General features: G+C 40.0%; 1 protein-coding gene across 7 annotated transcripts in view; it reads left to right on the top strand.

Annotated features, from left to right (window-relative positions):
• OSBPL3 (oxysterol binding protein like 3) overlaps positions 1 to 24,757 on the top strand; it is a 308,853-nt gene that overhangs the window by 267,970 nt on the left and 16,126 nt on the right. For all 7 annotated transcript variants that reach the window (XM_033930823.1, XM_033930817.1, XM_033930820.1 and 4 more), the window contains 5 exons: positions 1,046 to 1,109; positions 6,863 to 6,941; positions 10,668 to 10,812; positions 14,755 to 14,899; positions 20,237 to 20,363. In XM_033930823.1, coding sequence (XP_033786714.1) covers positions 1,046 to 1,109; positions 6,863 to 6,941; positions 10,668 to 10,812; positions 14,755 to 14,899; positions 20,237 to 20,363 — 560 coding nt within the window. The remainder of the gene's footprint in view (positions 1 to 1,045; positions 1,110 to 6,862; positions 6,942 to 10,667; positions 10,813 to 14,754; positions 14,900 to 20,236; positions 20,364 to 24,757) is intronic.

The following is a 24,757-nucleotide window of genomic DNA, read 5'->3' on the forward strand; positions in this document are numbered from 1 at the left end:
TCTACACCAAAAATTGGTGTTTAGTGTTCTAATAACATCTACAATAGACCATACTTAATCAAGCTTCACTAAACATTTCTTTTTCTTATTTACCTAATCATGTCACTCCAGTTCATTCCCCGGTCGTTTTCTTTCTACTAAAGATGACCACGGCTTCTTTTGGTGGCTTTATATTGAACTTTATTGACAACAACATAGTGACGTCTAGACCTATCTAAAGAAACATTTCTTTATATATGCACAAACATTAAGTGCACAGAATAAATGTGGTAGATAACCATAAAAAATAAGCAAAAATGAACTACTGATTCTTCTTTACAAAAGAGTTAACTATTCAGTTTCCAAATTCAAACCATTTGGAGTTACTGTATTTAGCTGGCAAATCCATCGTTGTTCTTTATAGTTTAATATGTTTGCAATTGCCTCCCTCCCATCCTTTTGTGACCTGATCAATGACCTGCCACCTGATATCACTCACTTGATGCTGTTCTTGCCAATGTTGCACCAAGGGTGCTTGTTGGTTACATGTGGTAATTCTTGATTTATATTCATTTAGCCAAATGTGTACCGGTCTACTACTACGTTTCAAAGCATGACACTCCAGGCTGAAAGCGAAGCAGGAGATTGCACTTTGAATCAGAGCACTGCTGCTTTGAAGGATCCAGGATCTTTCTGGAGGAGGAGCCAGGGAATGAGATAGCAGTGGCAGTGACTTCCCTGTATATCTGACAGACTTGCCGTTAGGGTCCCATGGCAGTTTTGTGAGGAGCAGGAAATTGCACAGATGGGTTAACCTTTACAGCCTTTCCACAGCCATGGAATCAAGGGAGAGTGGGAGTCTTTAGATTACAATGGCTGGGAAGAAGGGGAGCGAAGGTTGATGCTAGTAATTAGAAAATGATGGAGATGCAGCAGAATTATGACTGGTAGTTAATTAAAATATTAAGCTCTTATGTTGGTTTTGATGTATTCCTTCATTTTAACTTTATGGTCTTCAATTTCAAGACATGTATTAATTCAAAGTCATCTTTCTTTGTTCCTTTAGGTCAGCCATCATCCACCCTTATCTGCATGTCATGCAGAATCAGAGAAGTTCGTCTTCTGGCAAGGTATCTTCTTTTTATAATTTGTTAGTTTGCAGGCATCATTCCCAAGCATGAGATCTGAGAGGCAAGGCTACATTTAATGTTTTGGTACCCATAAGTAAGCCCAGGCAGCAGATCCCAGAAAGTGTGGGGAAAAGGGGAGAAGGAGATTATTTCAAAGATTGCAGAATTAGTAGCATTGCAGAGGAAGCCAAGGAAGCACATGCCCTGTGGCTCTTCTCTGGCTTGGATATTTGGGCCCAAATTCTGTATAGGACGCCCGGGAGAGATGTCCTATACAGAATCGGGCCTATACTAAACCCCGATTCTGTAACCGGCGTCCATGTTGCAGACGCTGGTTAGAGAACCGGGTTAGATTAGACACGGCCGCTACACTTATCGCGGCAAGGGATATGTATAGCGGCTGCCTGTCCAGTCGCCGGCAGGAGGATGCCCAACTCCTCCTGTCGGAACCCCGGAACCCCCTCCCCCCCAAACTGGTAATCGCCGGCAGGAGGATGCCCAACTCCTCCTGCAGGACCCCCTCCGGACCCCCCATGCTAACGACGATCCCCCCAACTAACCTTCCTCCCCCAACTAACCTTTAAATTTTGGTCGGCTGGACAGCTCTTGCTGCCGTCCAGCCGACAGGCCCGCCTCGTGGAAATGAGATGGGCCCGCCCCTTCCCGGCCCATTCCCGTTAAATCTAAGGCCTCATTGGCCCAGGCTTTAGAAGCCTGGACCAATCAGGCCTTAGGCATAGCGGGTCCGCCCATCCCCATTAATCCTAAGGCCTGATTGGCCCAGGCTAGGCACCTTCAGTTGTAAGGCACCTTCCTCTTGCACAAGGTATTTAAAGGCAGGGGCACTCGACCACCATCATAAGTATCACAGTACTGAAACGCTGTTGTTACTAATGCTTGATAAACTGCAATGTGGATTTGATCATGGAAAACATTACTTGATTGTGTTTCTTAACATTTCTGTTGCCTTTGATACACTGGATCATGATATCCTGTTAGACAAGACTTAGTGATTGTGGACTCTGTGGGGTGGTTTCTCAATGGTTTCACTCATATTTAAGTGATTGGAAACAGGAAGTGAGTATTGAGGGGCAACTGTCAGCCCAAACAACGGTAAAAACTGGAGTTCCACCAGGGTCAGCTCTTTCAGCTGTTTTGTTTAATTTATATATTTTTCCTTTATGTAAGTTGCTGCGGGGGCTTGAGGTACCATACAGACTATATGTAGATAACATATAATTTTTTTTTCCAATTGATGGATCCTTAATACAATCCATCAAACAGCTGTATGAGGTTATGGCTGAATAAAAGACTGGGTGGATGTTAATAAGTTAATGTTGAACATTGCAAAAACAAAGAAAATATGTTTGTCAAGGAATCCAGATACAGATATTCCAACTCCTCTTAAAGTATTAGGCACAGCTATGAAATTTTCATCCGAGATTCACTGATTCACAATTGTCTTTTAAAGAGCATATACAGGCAATGTTGAGAAAGATATATTTTAAATTGCGGCTATTAAATAATCTCTGATTAGGATAGGGGGAAGGGGGGTTCTTCTTGGGGATGAAGGGGGATTCTGAATATTAGATTTCCTTCTTTAAGATATGACAGGTTTATAATTCTCCACAACTGCAGTATGGATACTATGCCACACTATGGGCTCCTTTTATCAAGCCGCGCTAGTGGGGTTAACATGTGTGACTTTTCATCACGTGTTAACCCCCGTGCTGGCCAAAAACTACCGCCTGCTCAAGAGTAGGCGGTAGCGGCTAGCGCGTCTGGCGGTTTAGTGCTGTTTGATAAAAGGAGCCCTATGTATCTCACTTCCAGATTGAGGAGGAGTTTGGAACTCACATAAGTTTAGTATTTGTATTAAGGAAGGGAAGGGGGAAAGGAGGGAGTAAGGGCAATTCTGTTAATAATATTTAAGGAGTACAGCACTATTTATATAAGATAAGTTGACATAACTAGTCTATATTGTTTACTAGAATTATAATTGTTGTGACTGTATGCATAGGTGGCTCTGTGGCGCAATGGATAGCGCATTGGACTTCTAGAGGATATGGTTTTCCTTAATAAAAATTGTTTGAACATAAATAATCTCCGATTATATCTCTCTTGGAATGATTATAAGCCAGGCAATCGCTTTGTCCAGCTTTGATTATTGCAACTTAGTACTCTTGGGATCCTCTGCAACTGCCATGCATGCTTTACAGGTTACCCAAAATTCTATTTCTGAGTTCTTTTTGGGGTGGCAAAATGTGTTCATGTGTTGGATTATTATGTCAAACTTTATTGGCTAAAAATGGAATACAGGGTGCAGTATAAACTGTTATTAATTTATTTGAGCATACACCAGCTGGCACCAAAATATCTGACTTATAGCATTTTGTCTTATGCTCTGCTTTAAAAGTTGCGTTCTGCTGGACACTGTGATTTATATATACCTAAAAGGAAAGAAATAAGATTGCAAACAACTAGAGCAAGTGTTTTTTCATGTACAGGTCCGGCAGAATGGAACAAGCTTCCGGCCTATATAAGGCAACAAGGGGATTTGAATACTTTTAAAAGACTACTAAAATGGTATCTATTCTGTAAAATGAGGTACAGGTGTTGAAAAATTATTTATTCTGTAGTGGAATGATGGATGTTGTGGTCAAGAGAAGATATATTTCTTGCTGTCTGATTTTATATGGATGTTATTTATTTTACATGTGTGACTTTATGATCCGTGTTGGAAAAGGTGGACTATAAACAAATAAACTACAAGTCAGAAAAAACTCCACTTATTTTGTGCTGCAGCTTCCAGGTTCAGAAATCGACCATCCTCCAATCATCGGGAACATTTGACCCAAAGTTTCTTCTCTCCATAACTGTTCGCCATTCTTAAAACTGAAATATAAATTCTCATTTTGAAATGTGCCAAGGTGATATATAGAAGTAAAACATAAAAGAAATAAGGTGATACCTTTTTATTAAACTTAATGCAAGATGTGCCTGAACTGTTGAGGTTATGTGGACCAACATTTTCAGGATGTTTCTTGCACCACAGAGACCACTATGGTAATCTCTTCTTGTGGAAGAAATCACCTTTGTCTGAGTTACATGTAGTAGAGCTCCTAAGAATTACAGTACAGTTGAAGGCTTAATTGGGGTTTAGGACAATTTATTGTACAATGAATCCTAGTGACTCCTGTTTATCAATCTGTGAGCTCCTCCTTAAGATGTGTTCTTCATCCATATAGGATATGCATGCATTCTCAGTTTGTATAGATACGTTCCTGCTACAGCGTGGTACATTGTCAGTACCTGAAGAGCTAACGTGGCCAAAAGTGTAGGATGTGATGCTGATAAGTGTTTCATTATTATGAATCGGAGAGACTTCAAGTGACTTGGATATACATTATTTCCTATGTAGGTGTACACATGAAGCTGTGCAACCTTCTCAAACTCCTCTAGTTTTTTCTCAAAAGACTCAAGTGGATGTGCCTTCCTCCCTGGAGGTACCAAAGTATAAGATTTAGACATTTTGGCTCTTTAAAAAAAAAAAAAAATTTACCACCATGAAATGGTAAGACAGTTATAGGATTAGTGGGGAGAGGGGAGGAAAGGTGCCTGCCTATATTCTCTTCTGAACATATTTGAGGATTCTGTAAACAGGCACTTCCACTGATTCCTTGGGGGAGGGGGAAGGTTTGAGAAATTGGTGGATATCCAATGTTTCTGCCGTGGGTTCTTCCTCGGTCTCTTAACCTAAATGTTTCAGGCTCAGTCATTTCTTTCATAAAATCATTGATGGAGAGTTCCTCAGGTGACAACTTTCTCCTTTCACGGAGTGGAATTAGATATGATAGCAAGCTAGTTGAATCCTCTTCATCAGATAATCTGTTGCAACTAATTGAGCAAGAAGTTGCTTTAGCTGCTCATTTGATCTTCTTATTCAGCTCTTTTTTGAAGACTGCCAGTGCAGAGGTGCCATGGAACCAGTGGAAGTGGAAAGGTCTTCCTGAGAAACATGTAGTACCAGCTTGGCCTCTGGTCTATGGAAGTGACTGAGTAGCACATCAGGCAGGGATACTTTTGAGTGCACCAGCTATCTCTGTGCCTTGTTTCTTTTAAAATCTCATTCCAACAAGGTGCAACGTCTATAAGAACATAAGAAGTTGCCTCCGCTGAGGCAGACCAGAGGTCCATCTCGCTCAGCGGTCCGCTCTTGCGGCGGCCCATCAGGCCCACTGCCTGAACAGTGGTCTCTGACTAATTTTACCATTTACCTCTAATCCTATCCCTATAACCTTACCTCTACTCTTATCTGTACCCCTCAATCCCTTTGTCCTCCAGGTACCTGTCCAGACCTTCTTTGAAGCCCTGTAGCATGCTTCTGCTTATCACATCCTCCGGTAGCGCGTTCCATGTATCCACCACCCTCTGGGTGAAAAAGAACTTCCTGGCATTTGTTCTAAACCTTTCCCCTCTCAATTTCACTGAGTGCCCCCTTGTACTTGTGGTTCCCCATAGTTTGAAAAATCTGTCCCTGTCTACTTTTTCTATGCCCTTCATGATCTTGAAGGTTTCTATCATGTCTCCTCTAAGTCGTCGCTTTTCCAGCGAGAAAAGCCCCAGCTTTTTCAGTCTGTCAGTATATGAGAGGTCCCCCATACCCTTTATTAGCTTAGTTGCTCTTCTCTGTCAGTCTCTACCCAGTGCGCAACATTACAAGTCTTCAGCATCAATAAAGAAGATAACAAATTCTTCCTTTTCAGGTGGTATTTGGTGTATGATCAGTTCCAGTGTGTGATCTATAAATACTTGATGTCAAGTGCATAAAACGCTCTTGACAGCAGGGTGCAACTCCTGGACTCATAATGCCAGTTTTGATGGCCTGTCTTTGAAATTGTGAAGAACAATATAAACCTATTTTTGTTGCTTATGAGTTCTTTCTTTGATATCTATGAAAAAGAAATGACAATTAGAAGATTCATATTTAGGCCTTCGGCACTGAAAACAACAGTTATGAGCATTTGCTCTGGATATAGTCCTACCACATCAGGTGCTCGTTTTAAACCCCATGTGGCTTTTTTCTAGGACATTTCACTGAGGAAGAAAAAGTCACAGTTAAACCAAATGAATTGATTATCCAGTTGGAGCACATCGGTGGTCCAAGTGGGCAATATGCAAAAATTAAAGAGGACGTTTTAAAGGTCATTAAATTTAAAAAAATAAATTTAATTAAATCTGCCATCCGGAGTACCTAAGTGGGGGTTCAACCATGATGAGAGTATTGGTAAAAAGTGAGGAAATAATCCCAAGTGATGCAAGCTTAAGAGGAAAGCATTTTAATGGCTCAGTGGAAATAAAGAGACTGAGGTGGGTAAAAAGTTATGCACATGCATAGTGGTGCTTTTATACAAGCTTCTGGAAATCTCCTTGCCAGAAAAGCTTTTTCCTAAGTAGGTTCATGGCACTCATCTGTGAAGGAAAAGGTCAATAATCCCCCTGTGTTTATAAAAAACTAATTTTGGTGTTGTTTTCTTTGTTTTAATGAATCTTTGGTAGCCTCAACTCTGGAATATTTTAGTTTTCTAGTCCCATCCCAAAAGACCTTGCATAAAATTACAGGACAGGCTATTCAAAGGTTCAGTAATACATCAAAAATGGGCTAATCAAAATATTTTGCTTCCCTTTTTTAAAAAAAATTTTATTGAAAAAATGATTTCCAACCCAAATCTTTTTTTCTCTTAAATTCGCAGATGTGAGATGGAAAAACAAATTTTGGGGCAAGTCCATGGAGATAGTTCCTATTGGTACAACACATGTGACCCTGCCAGCGTAAGTCCTATATTGAAACAGTGCATTCCATGGCCAGCTTGGACCAGAACTGGGGTGGGAAACCCAGTATTATTTCTTTGTACTCAGATTTGATTAGGGGTAGTACAGGAAGTACTCCAATGATGGCAGAGCTCATCTGCCAAGTTTGGATGCATGTAGACCAAAGATTCAACTGTCTGTGGCCCTTAGCTGAAAACACTCACTGTCTTGACTGTGCTGGAGGGCAAGAGTTAAAAGTAGGTTAAAAACAGAGGCATAAAGCCCAGATAGCTGCATTTGTGAAGGCTCATGATGCTAGTTAGGCCGAGTTCTGATGGAGCCCGAAACCTAAGGTTACCATTTGACTCCTGAAAAAGGAGGGGCAAATTGAGACATAGAAAGTAATGGAAGTGAGGACAGATTGAGACATTTGGGGTTTACTTCCATTGAAAGCAATTACTAGTAGGAATTACAATGGAAGTAAAATCCAGATGTCTCAATCTGTCTTCCTTTTTCTGGACTCTATAATTATAAATCAACAAGTAACTGAAGTAGTTTAGTGAACACTCAGACCCACTGCTGAGGTCCCGTCGTCAGTAGCTAGTCTGTGTGAAGTATGGAGTGTGTTGTGCCGCACCCCTCCTGAAGAAGCCAGTAGGTGAAACCTAGGTTGGGGGGTCGGCAGTGTATGTGTAATGCATGCAGTGATATGAATAAAGGAGGAGCCCGGAGCAGCTATATTGATTACCCACACCATTCAAAGCTAAGTTGGTTTTGTTTCTTTATTTTATTTGATGTTATTTAGTTGTTGTATGGTGGGTGAGACTGTGAACAACTATGATGGTCTCTCAAACAGCTGCTCCGTGATTTTTTTACTGGGACTTCAGCTGTGGGTCTGAGTGTTCACTAAACTACTTCAGTTACTTGTTGATTTATAATTATAGTGTCTGTTATAAAGAAGCAAGGTGATTTAGTGAAAGAGTGTATTAATAACATCACCTTGGATAAGTAAGTTCCCTTGAGGTACAAGATTCCTTTTTCTGGAGCCATATGTTAACCCTACTGAAACTTAAAGGAATACACTGCCATTTAAAACATAGTGCTTTCCTTAGAATGCACTTGCAGTATGTACAGTCAACATTCATTGGCACAGATTGCAATGGTTAATAGTTCCATAAACAGCGAAGGCAACCTCTGTGTTCTTCAGTTTTATTTACTTAAAGATTCAACATGTATGTGTTTCGGCCTATCCAACCTGCCTCAGGAGTGTAAAACAAATGTATAAAATAAATACACATATCATGTGAATCTTAAAATACAAATAAAATCAGTAAAACTTGAAAACATAAACTTTACCTAGGTTTACATGACTACTAAATAAAAGAATAAACCAAGAATGACATAGATCAGGGGATAGGCAATTCCGGTCCTCGAGAGCCGGAGCCAGGTCAAGTTTTCAGGATATCCACAATAAATATGCATGAGATAGATTTGCATCTCAAGGAGGCAGTGTATGCAAATCCATCTCATACATATTCATGGTGGATATCCTGAAAACCTGACCTGGCTCCGGCTCTCGAGGACCGGAATTACCTACCCTTGACATACATGATGTTTAGACTGTACACAACAGTACAAATGAAATGCACTCATATTGGAACAAAATATCTGAAATGCAATAAAATATAGATATGAATATGATGCAAAAAGCAAAATGAACATGATTGTCGAAACAAAATACTGTACCAGCATTTAAAACAACTGTTATAGTGTGACAATCTTTTATATATAATCACAAACGTGTGGTCACCAATTTCATATGAAAAAGAATGAATGAACTCAATATAGATTCAAAAATGATTTTATGTGCTCATGTTTTGATACTTTCTTAAAGTCTGTGTTCACAAAATGAAGAAAAACATAACAGGTTTCTGTTTTTATGATTTATGTTCATAGTTTGGTGCTTTACGGTGTGTTAATTTCTACAAAATGATAGAGCACTGCAGAATAATATCCAGTCTTCTGTTAAGGTATGTTCTAGTTAATCTAAATGTACAATAACTTTGATATTGATAAATACTAGTTTTGTGAACACAGACTAAGAAAGTATCAAAACATGAGCACATAATATCATTTTCAAATCTTTAAGGGGTTCATTCAGTCTTTTTCATATGAAATTGGTAACCCCTCAAACCTATATCAAATAACTTATTTATCACTCTAAAGCCGATTTGTCAGTATGCCACCACCAGCCAAATGATACTTCAATCGGCTGCGTGTATCACTCATGACATATATTCATCATCCGATCTACTTTTACTATATATATATATTTTTTAAACTAATTTTTATAAATATTAGTTTTTTTTGTTTTTTTTTATATAATCAAATTCACTCTTTTAAAATGCTACCTCTTTGGTAATTCCATGTAAGAAACCAAACAACAGCTTAAAGCCATTTACTCTGGCTTGTTCTGTCAGTATATTAGGCTTGCTCCGGGAAGGGACTAGCAGACATGTTTCGCCCTTAGGCTATTTCACGATCAGCCCCCTCTTGAGAATCAACGCGTGCCATCATGACTTGGATTCTTATGATCAAAGTTGGGATGGCACGCGTTGATTCTCAAGAGGGGGATGATCGTGAAATAGCCTAAGGGCGAAACATGTCTGCTAGTCCCTTCCCAACCAGCACAAGCCAGAGTAAATGGCTTTAAGCTGTTGTTTGGTTTCTTACATGGAATTACTATAGCTAACCAAAGAGGTAGCATTTTAAAAGAGTGAATTTGATTATAAAAAACAAAAAATAACTAATTTATAAAAATTAGTTTAAAAAAAATATATATATAGTAAAAGCAGATCGGATGATGAATATATACCATGAGTGATACACGCAGCCGATTGAAGTATCATATGGCTGGTGGTGGCATACTGACAAATTGGCTTTAGAGTGATAAATAAGTTATTTGATATAGGTTTGAGGGCTGCCATAAAGGATATTGGTATTAATCATTGCAGCACAGAAGTGATTATTTGGGCTACCTACTTTCACATTGTATGTATAAGAGGTTGGCACACTATAACAGTCATTTTAAATGCTGGTATTTTGTTTTGACATCATTCTACCATAATATTCATTTTGCTTTTTGTCTCATCTGAAATGCAATAAAATGTGGACATGAATATTTTGTTCCAATATGTAATGTAATATAATTTGTACTGTTGTGTACAGTCTCTACCAAGAAGTCACCCTGATACAACAACAGCTCCAGACCTGATAAGAAAATTTTGAACATTAAAGGTAGATACTCTTTTCTGTGCGCTGTATGTAATGCTCATTTTAATACTAATGAGGTCATCATAAGACATTTGCATAGGCTTATCAGTCGCTGCTACTGTGAATGGTAAAAGTGAGACTATGTACAACCAGTCTAAATCAAGCATTGCAAGCTCAGTAAGCTTTGTGTATCTGGGCCATAGTTAGCAAAGTCAATAAATATAAGGTTCATTGCCCTTAAAATATCTTGTTTCAGTTTTTTTCTACTTTTCCCAGATATTACCATGCAATTTAATTGATAAGCTGTAGTGTGTAGATTAAGATCCAGATATGAGTGTGCTTGTTAAGTTCCACCTTGCTGATTACCGATGGGCCCCCTAATGGGGCTCTTCTGAAATGAAATAGTCATCTTGTATAAAAGCTCTGGTTTTGAATTTTAAGGTGAAATTAACTAAATATTTTTTGCTCCCTAAGTTTCAAGGACCACTATGAATGGAACAAGGTGACATCTTGCATCCATAACATTTTGAATGGACAGCGGTGGATAGAGCATTATGGGGAGGTCATCATCAGGAACACAAACGATGACAGCTGTCACTGCAAGCTAACATTCACCAAGGTGCGAAAGCCAAAGGCAATAATACACTGTAGCTGTCTAATCCAATGGGGTCCAGAGGATTCTGCCTAACCGTACACAAGGAGGGCTAAGATGTGAATCGGTTATTAGAGAGCTTAAGTGCATTTTCTTCTAAGGTATAGATTAATTTCACCTGAAACCATACGGCCACTCAGTGTGAGCATCTCGCAGCTTCTAAATTTGGTATAACATACACACAACCACTCTTTTTTAAATACACCACTGACAACATATAGAAGCCCCGTACGATTTAAATATCTCCTCTTGGATCTATTAAATGTTATTCTAATAATTAATAGGTCCTCCTTTTTTTTCTTCTTTGTTAATCATCCATTTGAACCACCCACTTTGCCCTCAAGACATAATATAGAAAGTTACCATGTCATTTATTTACTAGACAGAATGGCCAAACCTAGTTTTGCACCATTGCATGCATGGATTTATAGTTTTGATTCCCCCCCCCCTAAGAAGGAACTACAAACCCATGCATAGGATGGATGGTAACCGGGGTGAGGTGGTCCATGTTATTGCCACAAAATTTGTTTTCCTACAGATTTTGGTTTCTTCCTCTCAAGTATAAGTGATTTTGGGTTTATTTCTGCCCTCCGCTGATTGTGAACCAGTGCCTGAGGGGAGTAGCTTGGATTTGTAGTGATTGGAGCAAACTTTAAAAGTTACTATGCTTTGAACAAACAAATCCTAGATTGGTGACAGTGCCCTACCCTGCCACACGGAAAGAACCCTGGTTTAGTCTGTGGGTCAGTCAGGGTTGGAATGGAGAGGGTCATGGTCATTAACAGGGCAGATCGATAATTGGGGAACCTTCATTTAGGCACCCCAAGACCATGTAGTAGGAACCTATTCTATAATGGAATTAAGGTGTGTAGTTTCATTATAGAATATAAGTACAACCTGACACCATTGCCCCTACAATTGTCACACCCCCAGCCCTGCCTAGGTTGCAGATGGCCTGAACGGTGACTTTCTGAGGTCTTGGCATGGCTTTCCTAGAAAGAGGGAAGACTCTTCAGGTATGTATGACTCGGGCATTGTTTCAACCAGAATGCCGCTTATAGAAACTCAGGCCAGTGTAATACTTTCAAACAAAAATCAGACTTTATTGTTAACAACCAGGTATTGGACTTTCCAAACAGAAACAGACATCCAGTGCATATAGGTAATTGTTGCAATTTCAAAATGCAAGCAAACTTTCTGTACCAAAATAATTCTTTTAAAGTCCAAATACAAGCTGGTCTGAACAATACTTGCTTCAGTATTCTTCTCCAGGTAAGAGTATTTCCTTGAAGTTATTACTCCATAACTTCCTTTCAACATCTAAGAGTTCGCAGGCAAAAGAAATCAGCTCAGCTCTTCCCTGAAGCAGGGAAAGAGAACAAAACTTAAGCCCTAGTTTCAGAGCTTCTGAGCTTGGTGACATTGCTCAGCCCAGTTTTGTTCAAGGGCTTTATCTTAAACTTTTAAGAAAATAATACAGCAGTGATTAGGTGCACATTCATAGAGGCAGTAGGTCATTTGTACCTGAGAATAGCTTTCAGTCTTTAACTAGGCAAACCTCTTGAAGGTTCTGAGGAGAAACTCATTATCCCTCTCTTGCTCCTTAATTAGAGTCAGCTGCACACAGTTCCCTAGAGGAAAACAAATGTATTGCTAGGAAAGCAAATCTTCACTGGACAGCTTACATACACTATCGAATTAAGGACTGGTATCCATACCTTCTGAACCAGCATGTATTCCCCCAAAAGGGTTAGAGGTATCCATTAATTCCTCTAAGGAAATAGACACAGGGTCTGAGCTCAAGCCTGGCAGTTCTTCAGTCATTTCCACATCCTGGCCACTGCCTGTGTGAGGGGAATGACTCCTCCCTTCCACCTCCTGCTTGGCTTCTGCCCTTTCCTCAGGTCTGCACTCCTGCTGTCTGACTTGCCAGTTCTCCCTCTCCTTTGTTCTAAGAGCACCGAGCTTAAATGGACCCAACCCCCGCCCTTCTCTCCTGGGAAAGAGGCTTGGTTTCAGTTCATCCAGGTACTGAAACTGATTAACCCTACTGCAGTGGTCTCAAACTCACAGCCCGCCAGGTACTATTTTGAGGCCTCTGTATATTTTGAGGCCTCTGTATATTTATCATAATCACAAAAGTAAAATAAAACAGTTTCTTGATCATATGTTTCTTTAGCTATAAATGACAATATTATTATTAAGACTTAGCCAAAAGGAAAGATTTATAAACTATAGTTTTACCTCATGCAAAATTGTCATTTCTTTAATAAGACATAAACTTTTTTTTTTGAGGCCCTCCAAGTACTTATAAAGCCAAAATGTGGCCCTGCAAAGGGTTTGAGTTTGAGACCACTGCCCTACTGGATAACCAGGGCTGAGCTTTCCTTAAAGGAACATGTCTCCATTGTCTGTCATAATAAACCCTATCAGGTTTTCTACTGCTTTTAAACCTGGGAGGCACATACTGCTGTGGAACAGTCTACTATCACAGACTACAAAACCTTCAAGAAAAAAATAAAAACCCTTCTATTAAAAAAAAAAAAACCAACAACAACAAAACAACCATATAAAACCCAACTAACACAATCGGTAATGTCCCAACCATCACCTGCAACTACTCCACTATCTTGACAACTCAGATGTAATCCTTAGCAACTCAAAGAAATGTACAAATTACTCCCTAAGTACTTCTAATCTCCGGACAATCATTTGTAATCTGCCTTGAACCGCAAGATAATGGCGGAATAGAAATCCCTAATGTAATGTAATGTAATTATACTTCTGTCTTTCATTTCTTGACTCAGGATTTGAGGGATAGTCAGCCCACTCTAATTCCTTACTGTTCACTTGGTCAGCTCTTCTGACCAGAGATCATACTTTAATTTCCCTAACCCCTGGGACAAAATCAGAGCCCGCTGTGGGTTTGTCACACCATGTAGGTATCTGAATTGTGCCAGCCATATTGCTGGTATAAGTAAATAAGGCAGGGATACATGTAATTTACAGTATTGGATAAGTTATATGCATAAGAGAAAGCCCACCTATGCACTGCCCTTGTATATATACCCCCCTTGCAAATACACACTAAGTTAAGTGTGAATTAGCAGAGTAGTGCTTGGGCAGAATTATGGCATTTACTCAGTACTGTCTCCAACTTTTTAACTTCAGATATTTAAAAGCTATTGCTAAAAGACAAGTTTTAAAATATTTATGACAGATAAAATGGTTATATGAAAAAAGATGAAATAATTTAAACTGACCTGATGAAGTATAAAGACCTCTAAGATTAAGCATTTTGCTATATAATCTTGCGGGCAAAACCTCAGAAGATCATTAACTACACTGAACATTGTACTAATGGTTTGAAGGGTATATTGAATAAGTTGTCAACTATTTTTTTATATACCGGAAATATTAAGTAGTCAATTATTCTAAACATTTACATGTGTAACAAGTAAATAAATATGAGCACTTAGATTGTAGCATTACTGTTCAAGGGTGACATCTGGTGGCTGGATTTAGATCCAGTTTCTAGGGGATCACCACTCTAGGAACAGTGGGAGGGAGGGTTTGCTAAAACAGGGAACAGTTTGCTTCTGTAGTGCTAGAGTCCCAGTGCTGGGCCTAAACAAGCAGGAAAAAAACAACAACAAAAACTATAGGGCCAAGAAAAGGATAAATATCTGTAAGTTCTAAGAGTCATGTGCATTCTAGCTGTGTAATTATGATGGTTTTTCCAGTAGTCTTGTATCTGATTTTTTATTTATTTTTTATAAATCTTTATTGATTTTCAAGTAGTAACAATGCAATACATATGAATCTGAACGTATAACAAATAAAGAAAAGCACTTTGAACTTACAGATATTCAAAAGTAATCTTTTCTTGTATCTGATTTTTAATTCTAGGCAAAATATTGGAATCCTAATGTGAATGAGATTGAGGGCATAGTCCTGGACAGTCATGGGAAAGCTATGCATCGTCTGTTTGGCAAATGGCATGACAGCTTGTTCTGTGGAACCCCGGCATCCTCAAGATGCATCTGGAAAGCAAGTCAGTACTTTGGTCATTATTCCATTGACTCACTCTCACTTACTATTCATGGCGTCCCTCTTTTAGATAAAGTGTTGGATGTGTGGAGAGCTAGCTATATGTTTGTGTGTGTGCTTGTGTTTCGATCATTTCTAGCCTGCCTGTTACTAGGGAGGTTTTAATAAAACATTAAATCAGGACACACAACATCCATGTGAGTGTGATTTATACCCATCCATCCCAAACTCATGCCTCCCAATTTCATATTTATTACTTGTTGGTTGCCTAATCCATGTTTTCTAAGGTTTGTTTGGCAAAAATCGGGCTTTATGCTGTTTCGGTTTGGATAGAACTACAACTCCACTCTAGGCTGAGGAGGCCTTATTTATGGAAATTCCCATCTGCTTTATATCTTGTTAAATTTATGATTACCTTGTTCAGAAAAGGCAGGAGTATGCTGTTCATTGCACACAACCTGTCATTTACTGGGAGGTTGGAAAGATGGTCCTGCAAAATGACATCTTGCTTATATAAATTTATTTAAAATTTGATATACTGCCTTTCAGGTAAAATCAAAGTGGTTTACAATTAAAACAATTTGAAAAGAACAAAATCAAATACGGTAAGGACAGAAAACCATAGTCATAGGAAAAGGTAACATGATTAGGAGCTATTCTGGAGCAGCAAGTTTGTCAGGACCAGAGGCCATTCAGGGCACATCCTTCTTTGGTGAAAAAGGCACAACTATTGAATGCTCTCTTTCATTAATGAACCCTCAATCAGTACACTTCTCCCTCCGTATTCGCAGTTTCCGTATCTGCGGTTTCGATTATTCGCGATTTGTCGGCCACTGTCTCCGCCCCCCCCCCCCCCCCCAAAAAAAAAAAAGTCATCAGCCAAATTTTTTTCCGTTTAGTGTTCTGTACAGTACCCTGAAATCGCTGGTGGCTTGCCTGCCCCCTCTAAATTTCTATTCGCTCTAAGGGAACGCCATTCATGCCTCTCTCAATATCTATTGGTGATAATGTCTGTCAGTCGTAAAGTCCGACTGAATAGGGCAGGAGCCAGTGGCGACGGGCTTGCACTTTAGCCGCCTCTTTCTCGCTTACTAATTGTTTGGTTTGGGGTTTATTTTGTATTGGTTGGTTGGTTGTTTTTTTACCCCCTCCCTCCCCTCCGCCCCTTTCTCGCGCCCTCTCTTACCACTTTTATTTGCCAAAGAGCTCAATAACAAAAAGAACAAAGAGAACAAAAAGAACAGCACCATCTTCCCTCCCCCACCCAACCCCGTTCGTGCCCACGACGCTCCTGCAGGATTTGCATAAGTCAGTTCAGCCTGATATTGGCTGCATCTCAGTCCCGCTTTCCCCTCCCCCGACCCCCGTTTTCTGGTGAGCAGCTGCGGTGTTTTACCGGTACCAGTTCAGTAGGGTTCCAAGGATGCAAATGTCTGACCCACTTGGCTTTCAAGAGTTGGGGGAGAGGGAGGTAGCGAGAGTTCTTCTGACAAATTGCTTGCCTGCCCTGAAATCGCTGGTTATTCGCGGTTTCTTTAATAAAAATGGTGGCAGATCCCTAAAACTGCGAATAACATATTGAAAAGTTATTCGCAATTTTTCTTTTTTTTTTTTTTTTATTCTTTATTCCTTTTTATTTCTTTCAACAAGTGTACAATATTATTACAATTAATTCACATAACTCACTTGACATTCTTAAACAATATTATTATACATGTTTTAATACCCCCCATCCACCTCCCATCCCTTCCCATATCAACAAAATATTTCGTCCAAACTTATACATACTTATACATCTCTCTTTCATAATACAATTAATCTTACATTAAATCTGTCCCTCCCCCCACCCTTTCTTCCTCAAACTCTTTATTCATTTTATTATACAAAGTGATGCACAACAATATATATCTCATCATAGTACATATATCCCCTTATATTTCATAACAACATATTTCCAATAAATTTACCCTCTTTCTTTTTCTATTCATACCTATATACCATGTTTCTTATATCCATTAATCAGTTGAAATATACCGTTAGCTAACTAAATTATCTTATCCCCCCCACCCCACCCTATTTTTATAAATTATCCTCTAAGGAAAAGGAATAAATCTTAATCATTATAATAATCAATTAATGGCCTCCACACCTCTTGAAACCTTTTAAAATACCCCCTTTGTACTGCAAGAAATCTTTCCATCTTGTACATATGACAAACTGAGTTCCACCAAAAACTACAATTCAATCTAGAACAGTCTTTCCAATTAGTCGTTATTTGTTGAATTCCCACTCCAGTAAGAATCATCAATAATTTGTTGTTTGCTGCAGATATTTGACTTTTGGCCCTCATACACATTCCAAAAATCACTGTGTCGTAGGATAATGCTACATGATTTTCCATCAATATATTGACTTGATCCCATATTGATATCCAAAATGCCTGAATACATGGACAATAAAATAAAAGATGGTCTAAAGTTCCAATTTCAATTTTACAATGCCAGCATCTATTAGACTTAGAGCAATCTAATTTTTGTAATCTAGTAGGGGTCCAGAATGCTCTATGCAACAAAAAGAACCATGTTTGCCTAATAGATGCTGACATCGTACCTTTAATTCTCCAAGACCAAATACGTGGCCATTGAGATGCATTAATTTGATGCTTAATCTCAATGCTCCAAATATCTCTTAATCCATTTTTAGGCTTCTTATTCAAATAATTAGATATAATTTTATACCACTTTGCGGCCTGATGACCCAGAAAATTTGCCTGGAAACATAAGAATTCTAAGCTGTAATGATCATTTAAAGATTTCCATTCAGGGAACCCCACCTGAATAGCATGCTTCAATTGCAACCACTTAAAACTTTGTTTTTTATTCAGACCATATTTATGTTGCAATTGTGAAAATTCAATTTTTCTGTATTTGCACCTACATCCACCGCGAATACGGAGGGAGAAGTGTACTTGAGAAAGACTGAGGTCCACGGGAGATATAAACCCTATACCAAACAATAAATAAATAATAAATTAATGAGTGTTTGTATCCTCAGTGTGATTGTTAAGGTATAATGACGACTGCAGAAGCAGAAGTCCAGGCTTTAGTCATTCGGCAGGCTATTTTCCAAGCTACGCCCACACCATCATAGGCATACAAGTGTATATAGTGAAATAACACAAAAGTGCTTTCAAATGAAATTTATAAATATATAAATATAAGAATATATCTCCACTCACTGGAGATATATTCACTTGAAAGCACTATATACACGTGTATGCCTATGATGGTGTGGGCGTGGCTTGGAAAATAGCCTGCCGATTGACTAAAACCTGGATTTCTGCTTCTGCAGTCTTCGTTATACCTTAACAATCATACTGAGGATACACCACACTCATTAATTTATTATTTATTTATTGTTTGGTATAGGGTTTATATCTCCCGTGGACCTCAGTCTTTCTCAAGTACTGATTGAGGGTTGTTTTGTTAAGTACTTGATTGGGTATTATCAGTTAATCTCTTTCACCAATGAACAGAAAAATAATATTTGTAGTAAAAACTTAAACTTTCTTTTTTGTCATGATAATAGGGGGGGAGATCATTTCTGGCTAAGCTAGCGAGGCAGCGAGAGATGCCTCATAAAATTATTTAACTAACAGTTAGCCATGACGGGTTAGAGAGAGATGATCTTGCAGTTACAAAATTTTGAAACAAAAATTTTGGCAACCAGATTAGCTCAAATTTGCCATTCTATAATTGTAGAACCACAGGTTGGGTTTGTGCCTAAAAGATGTATTGCTAAAAATGTCAGGAGGATCCTGATTTAGAGGTTGTTCACCAGCTCCAATTTCTGTTGTTGCTTCTCAGCTTTGATGCTGAAAAGCCTTTGGTCATATGCCTTGGGATTTTATGTATGCAGTATTGTGGAAATATGGCCATGGCAAACTTTTTATTCAGGTTGAATGAGCTTATAGGGTGCAGGTTAATGGGATTCGCTCTGATTCATTTGCTATCTGTTGTAGCACTCTGCAGGGATGCCCCTTTTCCCCCTAACTTTAAATATTTTGTTAAGGAGGTTCAGAATAATCCAGACATTGAAGGGGTTTGTTTAGGGTTGTATTCATTTAGGATAGCAGCATACATAAATAGTCTCCTGGTTCACCTTAATAACCTTGAGAAGTGTCTAGATCATGGGTGCCCACACTTTTTGGGCTTGCGAGCTACTTTTTAAATGACCAAGTCAAAATGATCTACCAACAATAAAATTTAAAAAAAACACAAAGCATACTGTATGCATAGAAAATGTTAATCATCATTCCTATTCCAGGGTTTTTCAAAGAGGTCAAAGCAGATGACTCTAAGCACTATCACCTCAGTAACAACCATACAAAAATAGACAAATATACCCCCTCCCTTTTTTACTAAACCACGATAGCAGTTTTTAAGCGCAGGGAGCTGCGCTGAATGCCCAGCGCTGCTCTCGACACTCATAGGCTCCCTGTGCTAAAAACCTCTATTGCGGTTTAGTAAAAGGGGACCTTAGTGTAAAATATAGACAGCAGATATAAATTCAGACATATTGTGATCACTAAATTTAAAATAAAATCATTTTCCCTACCTTGTCTGGTGATTTCATGAGTCTCTGGTTGCACTTTTTTCTTCTGACTGTGCATACAATCTTTCTTCCCTTCACTCTTTCCAAAATAGGAGGGGCCTTAGGCACCCGGGCCAATCGGGGCCTTAGATCCTCTTCCCGGTGCATTCTGGGATACACTGGGAGGGGCCAAGAACTCCTATTCTCTTCTTGGTTGGGCTGAGAACTTTTCAGCACCCCCTCTTAAAAGCACCTGTAAATAAGGGACACCATTACTGGAGCTCATGTATTGTAACACCTTTACTGAAGCTCATGCAAACTGCTCAGAATTGACTCCCCAGTCATTAGTAGCGGTTTAGAAGCTTACGTTACAATAAACAATTTAAATCCAGTACATGCCTGAACTAGAAGCCAATCAACAGGGGTCACCCTTTTCTATTTGTGCTATTTAAATATCACCCAGCAGCAGAGTTTTGAAGTAATTGAACTTTTTTTTTTTTTTTTTTTAATGAGCATGCATTAATACTTGAATAAAATGTTGCAATAGTGGTAAGTAGGGGGGGAATCATAGCCTGAAATAACTTTCTTTCTTTTTTTTTTTTTTTTTTAATGCTTCTTCATGATAAAAAGACCTCATTGATTGATTGATTTCAATTTTCTGTTCCATTCTCCCAGGAGAGCTCAGAATGGTTTAAATGTTCACAATTGATGGATTTTATGGAAACCTTTTTATCCCTTTCCATTCTAGATCCAATGCCTAAGGACTTTGAACTGTACTATGGATTTACTCAATTTGCACTAGAACTGAATGAACCGGACCCACTGATTAAACCTTTTCTACCAAGAACCGACACAAGATTAAGGCCTGACCAAAGGTACAACCATGATCTGAGATGCCCTGTAGCTCTAGGGAAAAGCAACTACTTTCACTGTAATTGATCAGGCCAGATGTGAAGGAAAGTTAGAACTTATTAAAACATGGTCTACGGACCAAAATGATTATATTTTTTGTTAACAGATGAACAGGTTTTGGATATAATAGCCCATGCCTAATGAAGGAGCCTTTTCAGGCTTCTGGCCTTTTATTCAATTAAACACACATCTGCCTTGCTGATGCCTAAGTTAATTGAAAAACATCATAAACTGCAAAAAACGGCAGTGTTAAAGCGCATACCGATGCCTAAATTAAAGGCGGCTGGCATCGTGGCTAAATAGCCTCTTTAGACTGCAAAATGCCAAAGTTGGCTTAGACAACATTGGAGAGCTAAAGTGGCTGAAATGTAGACCCAGAAAACCCTGGCCTACATTTCAGCCACCTATCTATGCGCTGCAGGATCCTAAAGTCAAGCCACCATAGCCATAAGCTGCAGCAGGGGAAGTTATCCCCGATCAGCTGAGCTGGCAGTGCTCTCTGAAGCGGCTTCGGGGAGTCCTGCCTGCTCAGCTTATCAGGTGGGGGGGAAGGAATACCCACCTGCCGCGATCAGCTGAGCAACTGCGGCAGGGGACCCTCCCGACATCGGCAGGAGGGATGCCCACTCCCTCCTGCTGTAGGCCTCCTCCCCCCAACAAACCCATGACACCCACTGCCGATACACTTGAACCCATGACACCTTCCAACCGTCGATACTCCCAAAAACCCCACCCTGACACCCTCCCAAATGCCCCTCATACCTTTTCTGTAAGGCCAGCTGGAGGGATGCCTACATCCTCCGGCTGGTAGGCCCACCTCTTCACAATGGGGTTTGGGGGGTGTCGGGGTGGGCGGTTCAGCAGTTGGGGTGGGTCATGTGTTCGGGGGGGGGGCCTGCAGGTAGGAAGGAGTGGGCATCCCTTCTTATCACGGTTGGAGGGGTGCGCAGATTCTGGCAGGCGGGGGTTAGCATCCCTCCTGCCCATGTTGGGGGAGGGGGTTCTTCTCCCCCACCCACCCCCGATCAGTTGAGCTGACAGACTCCCCAAAGCCACAGCTTTGGGTAGCACTGCCAGCTCAGCTGATTGGGGATAATTTCTCCTGCTGCAGCCTGACTTAAGATCCCATGGCGGCAAAGATACACGGCTGAAATGTAGGCCAGGGTTTTCCAGGCCTACATTTCAGCTGCCTCTCGTGGTTGAATTTAGGTGCAATTCTGTAACCGGACCTGTCAAGTGATTGACACACAATTAGCGGCCACTTTTAAGGTGGCCACCAACATAGGCGCCAGTTACAGAATCCGGCCGTAAATGTCTAGGTGCTTGTGATACATCAATATAAACCCTTTGAATTGGAAATCATGACTGTTGCAATAGTGATAGCTTTGGTGTTATAAATGGGTGCTTGATATGAAATCCTAGAGGCATTTCAGCCTCATCACATGGAGAAAATGACAGTTAAAGAGGTCACCAAAGGGCTCCATACACTTAACTTCCACTTGCTGAAGATAATGGTTAAATAAAAAAAAAACTTCTGTCAGTGTATTTCTAGGTTATAACATTTGAATAAAGCAGCAGATAAAGGACAATTCGCACCACTCAGTCTGCCCACTTGTTCTTGATTGTGCTGCTCCAGATAAGATTAACTCTCGGCTGTGGGCTATACAAACTTGTCTGCCTGCAAGCGATTTGCCTCTTATCACTTTTACCTTCAACTGGGGTTATTGCCAAGTTGGTCTGTTTCAGCTGCCCATGCTAAGAACATCCAATATTATAACCATAAATGTTCCAGGATAATTTTGCCAGCCTATAGCAGCTGCACCTCCGCCCTGTGCTGTACTTTCTCTTGCAATTAAATAAGCAGACACATTTCCATCTCTGAACACAACCCTCTCAACTTTTGACCCCAGTTCTTCGTCCTTTACTCTGATGTCCTCTGTATACAATATGTGCTAACTAAGTTTGTTTAACTTGTAACTGTGGCCACAGTTTTAATTTCAAACACTTAGACTGGCAGCGGAGGCATAGTGAGGGTGATAGGCACCCCTTCTCGTTCCCCATACCATTTTAACTTCTCCAACACAAGCAGCAATGCTTGCGTCGGAAAAATAAAAAAGGTACGGGGGAAGGCAAGGGGAGCGTGCGGCGGGGGAGGGCAGAGAGAAGGAGAGTTACAGGCGCCCCTAGCAAGATGGTGCATGGAGCGGACCACCCCCTCCCCCCCTTACTACGCCACTGGCTGGCAAGGTATTCCATGCATTGACCACCTCCCTGTAAGAAAACATTTTCTCCAAACTGCCTTCCTATGATCTATTTTCCTTGTAATTATTTTCCTATGGAAAATTGCCCCCATCTTGTGCTTTAATTGAAGCTCACTGAATATTTTAAGTAATCCTGTCATATTTCTCTCTCTTCCCTTTCCTTCCCTGAGTATCTTGAGAGTTCCTTAATCCTCTCTCTTCAAGATATGCTGCCAAGTACTGCTTCCATTCTCTTAGGGAGTTATTTTTTTCCACCCATAAAGCCCCTTTTATACACAGAAAAGAGCATTCTGTGAAATGTGCAACTGCATGTGCATGAAAAGGGTCTGACTAATGCGATTAAAGTAATTACACTGGCAAAATCAAAAACTTGAGAAAACCAAAAAAAACCCCAACTCTGTGGAGCGACGATGTTCCTAAATGGACTTTATTTGAAAGTGTCAAAGTTCCAAAGGTACACTGAAATCATCCACATAAAATAATTCCATCCACATAAAAATAAATCATCCACATAAGAGCCTTAAAGGACCTAGTCTGCTTGGGATACAGGACCCAACACGGTCCGCGTTTCGACAAAAAGTCTTCTTCAGGGGACCCTGGGGATCCTATAAAGGTGAGTACGTGGGAAACAATTCTGTGGTGAGCCGGAAGTGAGACACTGCTTGCATTTGCAATGGAAAATCAAAAACTTAAAATGGGGGCAAAATTATTGACCAGCACCTATACCTACAATTAATTTCAATCTAATAAGATAATTTTGGGAGGGGATCAATCTGTAGCCATTCAAATCTCCATCTCGGAACATTAAGCTGTAATGTTCTTCTTTCTTTTAAATATAAAATAAATCATTCATTGTTCAAAAAGAAATCAACTTACCTTGCATAATGCTCTGAGGAGAAAGTTTAGAAAAAGCTGCAAAACTCTGATGATGTCCAGAAAAAATGGGACCTCAACATTTTCCAAATAACCCAAAAGCCTCCTACTGCCTGGAATTTGAGATGTTTCTGAGTATTTCATTTTTCAACAGATGCTTCAATGCATCGAGCTCACAAAACAGTTTGAGTGCTTAATTAATGAAAACCCTGAATTCATTGAGCTAGAAGAACACTTTGAACACAAATTATGGATTAAGAAAAAAAAATCCATTATATATTAATGTATTTTCAAAAATCATACTAACACCCCACTCCCCTTTTTACAAAACAGTAGTGTGGTTTATAGCGGCAGCCACAGCGATAACAGCTCTGATGCTCATAAGAATTCTATTTGCGTTGGAGCTGTTACCACCATAGCTAGTGCTAAAAAAATGTGCTATAGTTTTGTAAAAGATGGGGTGGGGTTAAATTCTAAACAGTTATAAAGTATTTGTATTTTGAAATTATGTAAAGGTGTTCCATTTTTTCCAGACATTGTGTGTGTAAAAATATACAGGCAGTCCCAAGGTTAAGAACGGGCAACTTAATGCTGGACTCGTACGTATGAACCGGGGTCTTCTTCTCCCTTCCTGTGCCAACACGACCCTCTTCCTTCCCATCCAACATGACCCTATTCCTCCTTTCCATATTCTATCGTGCCCCTCGTCATCCTTCCCTCCCTCTGTGCTGTGTCCCAAATTTTGTGCCTCCCTCCCGTCAGCTGGTGTTTACCTCCTCTGACTGGCTGGCTCCCTCCTCCCAGCCGCACTTCTCTTCACAAAGCTGCGAGCAGCAGCTCCTGCACGTGGTACATGGCTGACCTCTGAAGGAAGGCTTCCGGATCAGCCGGCAGCCACATGTGGGAACATTGGCCATGGCTTTGTGAAGACAAGTGTGGCTGGGCAGAGGGAGCCGGCCAGAGGAGATAAACACCCACGGGAGGGAGGCAAAAATTTGTGACACACAGAGGGAGGGAAGGGATAACAAGGGGCGCATTGGGGCACAGAAGGGAAGAGGGGGGTCGCATTGGGACAGGAAGGGAGAAGCAGAGTAATGTTGTCACACCACTTTTGATCAACACCCATTGGCTTCCCATAGATCACCAAATTTCCTATAAAATAATGTTACTGACACATAAGACCATAACTTCCGGCCAACCTGATTTCATCAACAGATTACTAA

The sequence above is a fragment of the Geotrypetes seraphini genome, chromosome 2, assembly GCF_902459505.1.
Source record: "Geotrypetes seraphini chromosome 2, aGeoSer1.1, whole genome shotgun sequence".
Taxonomy (NCBI): domain Eukaryota; kingdom Metazoa; phylum Chordata; class Amphibia; order Gymnophiona; family Dermophiidae; genus Geotrypetes; species Geotrypetes seraphini.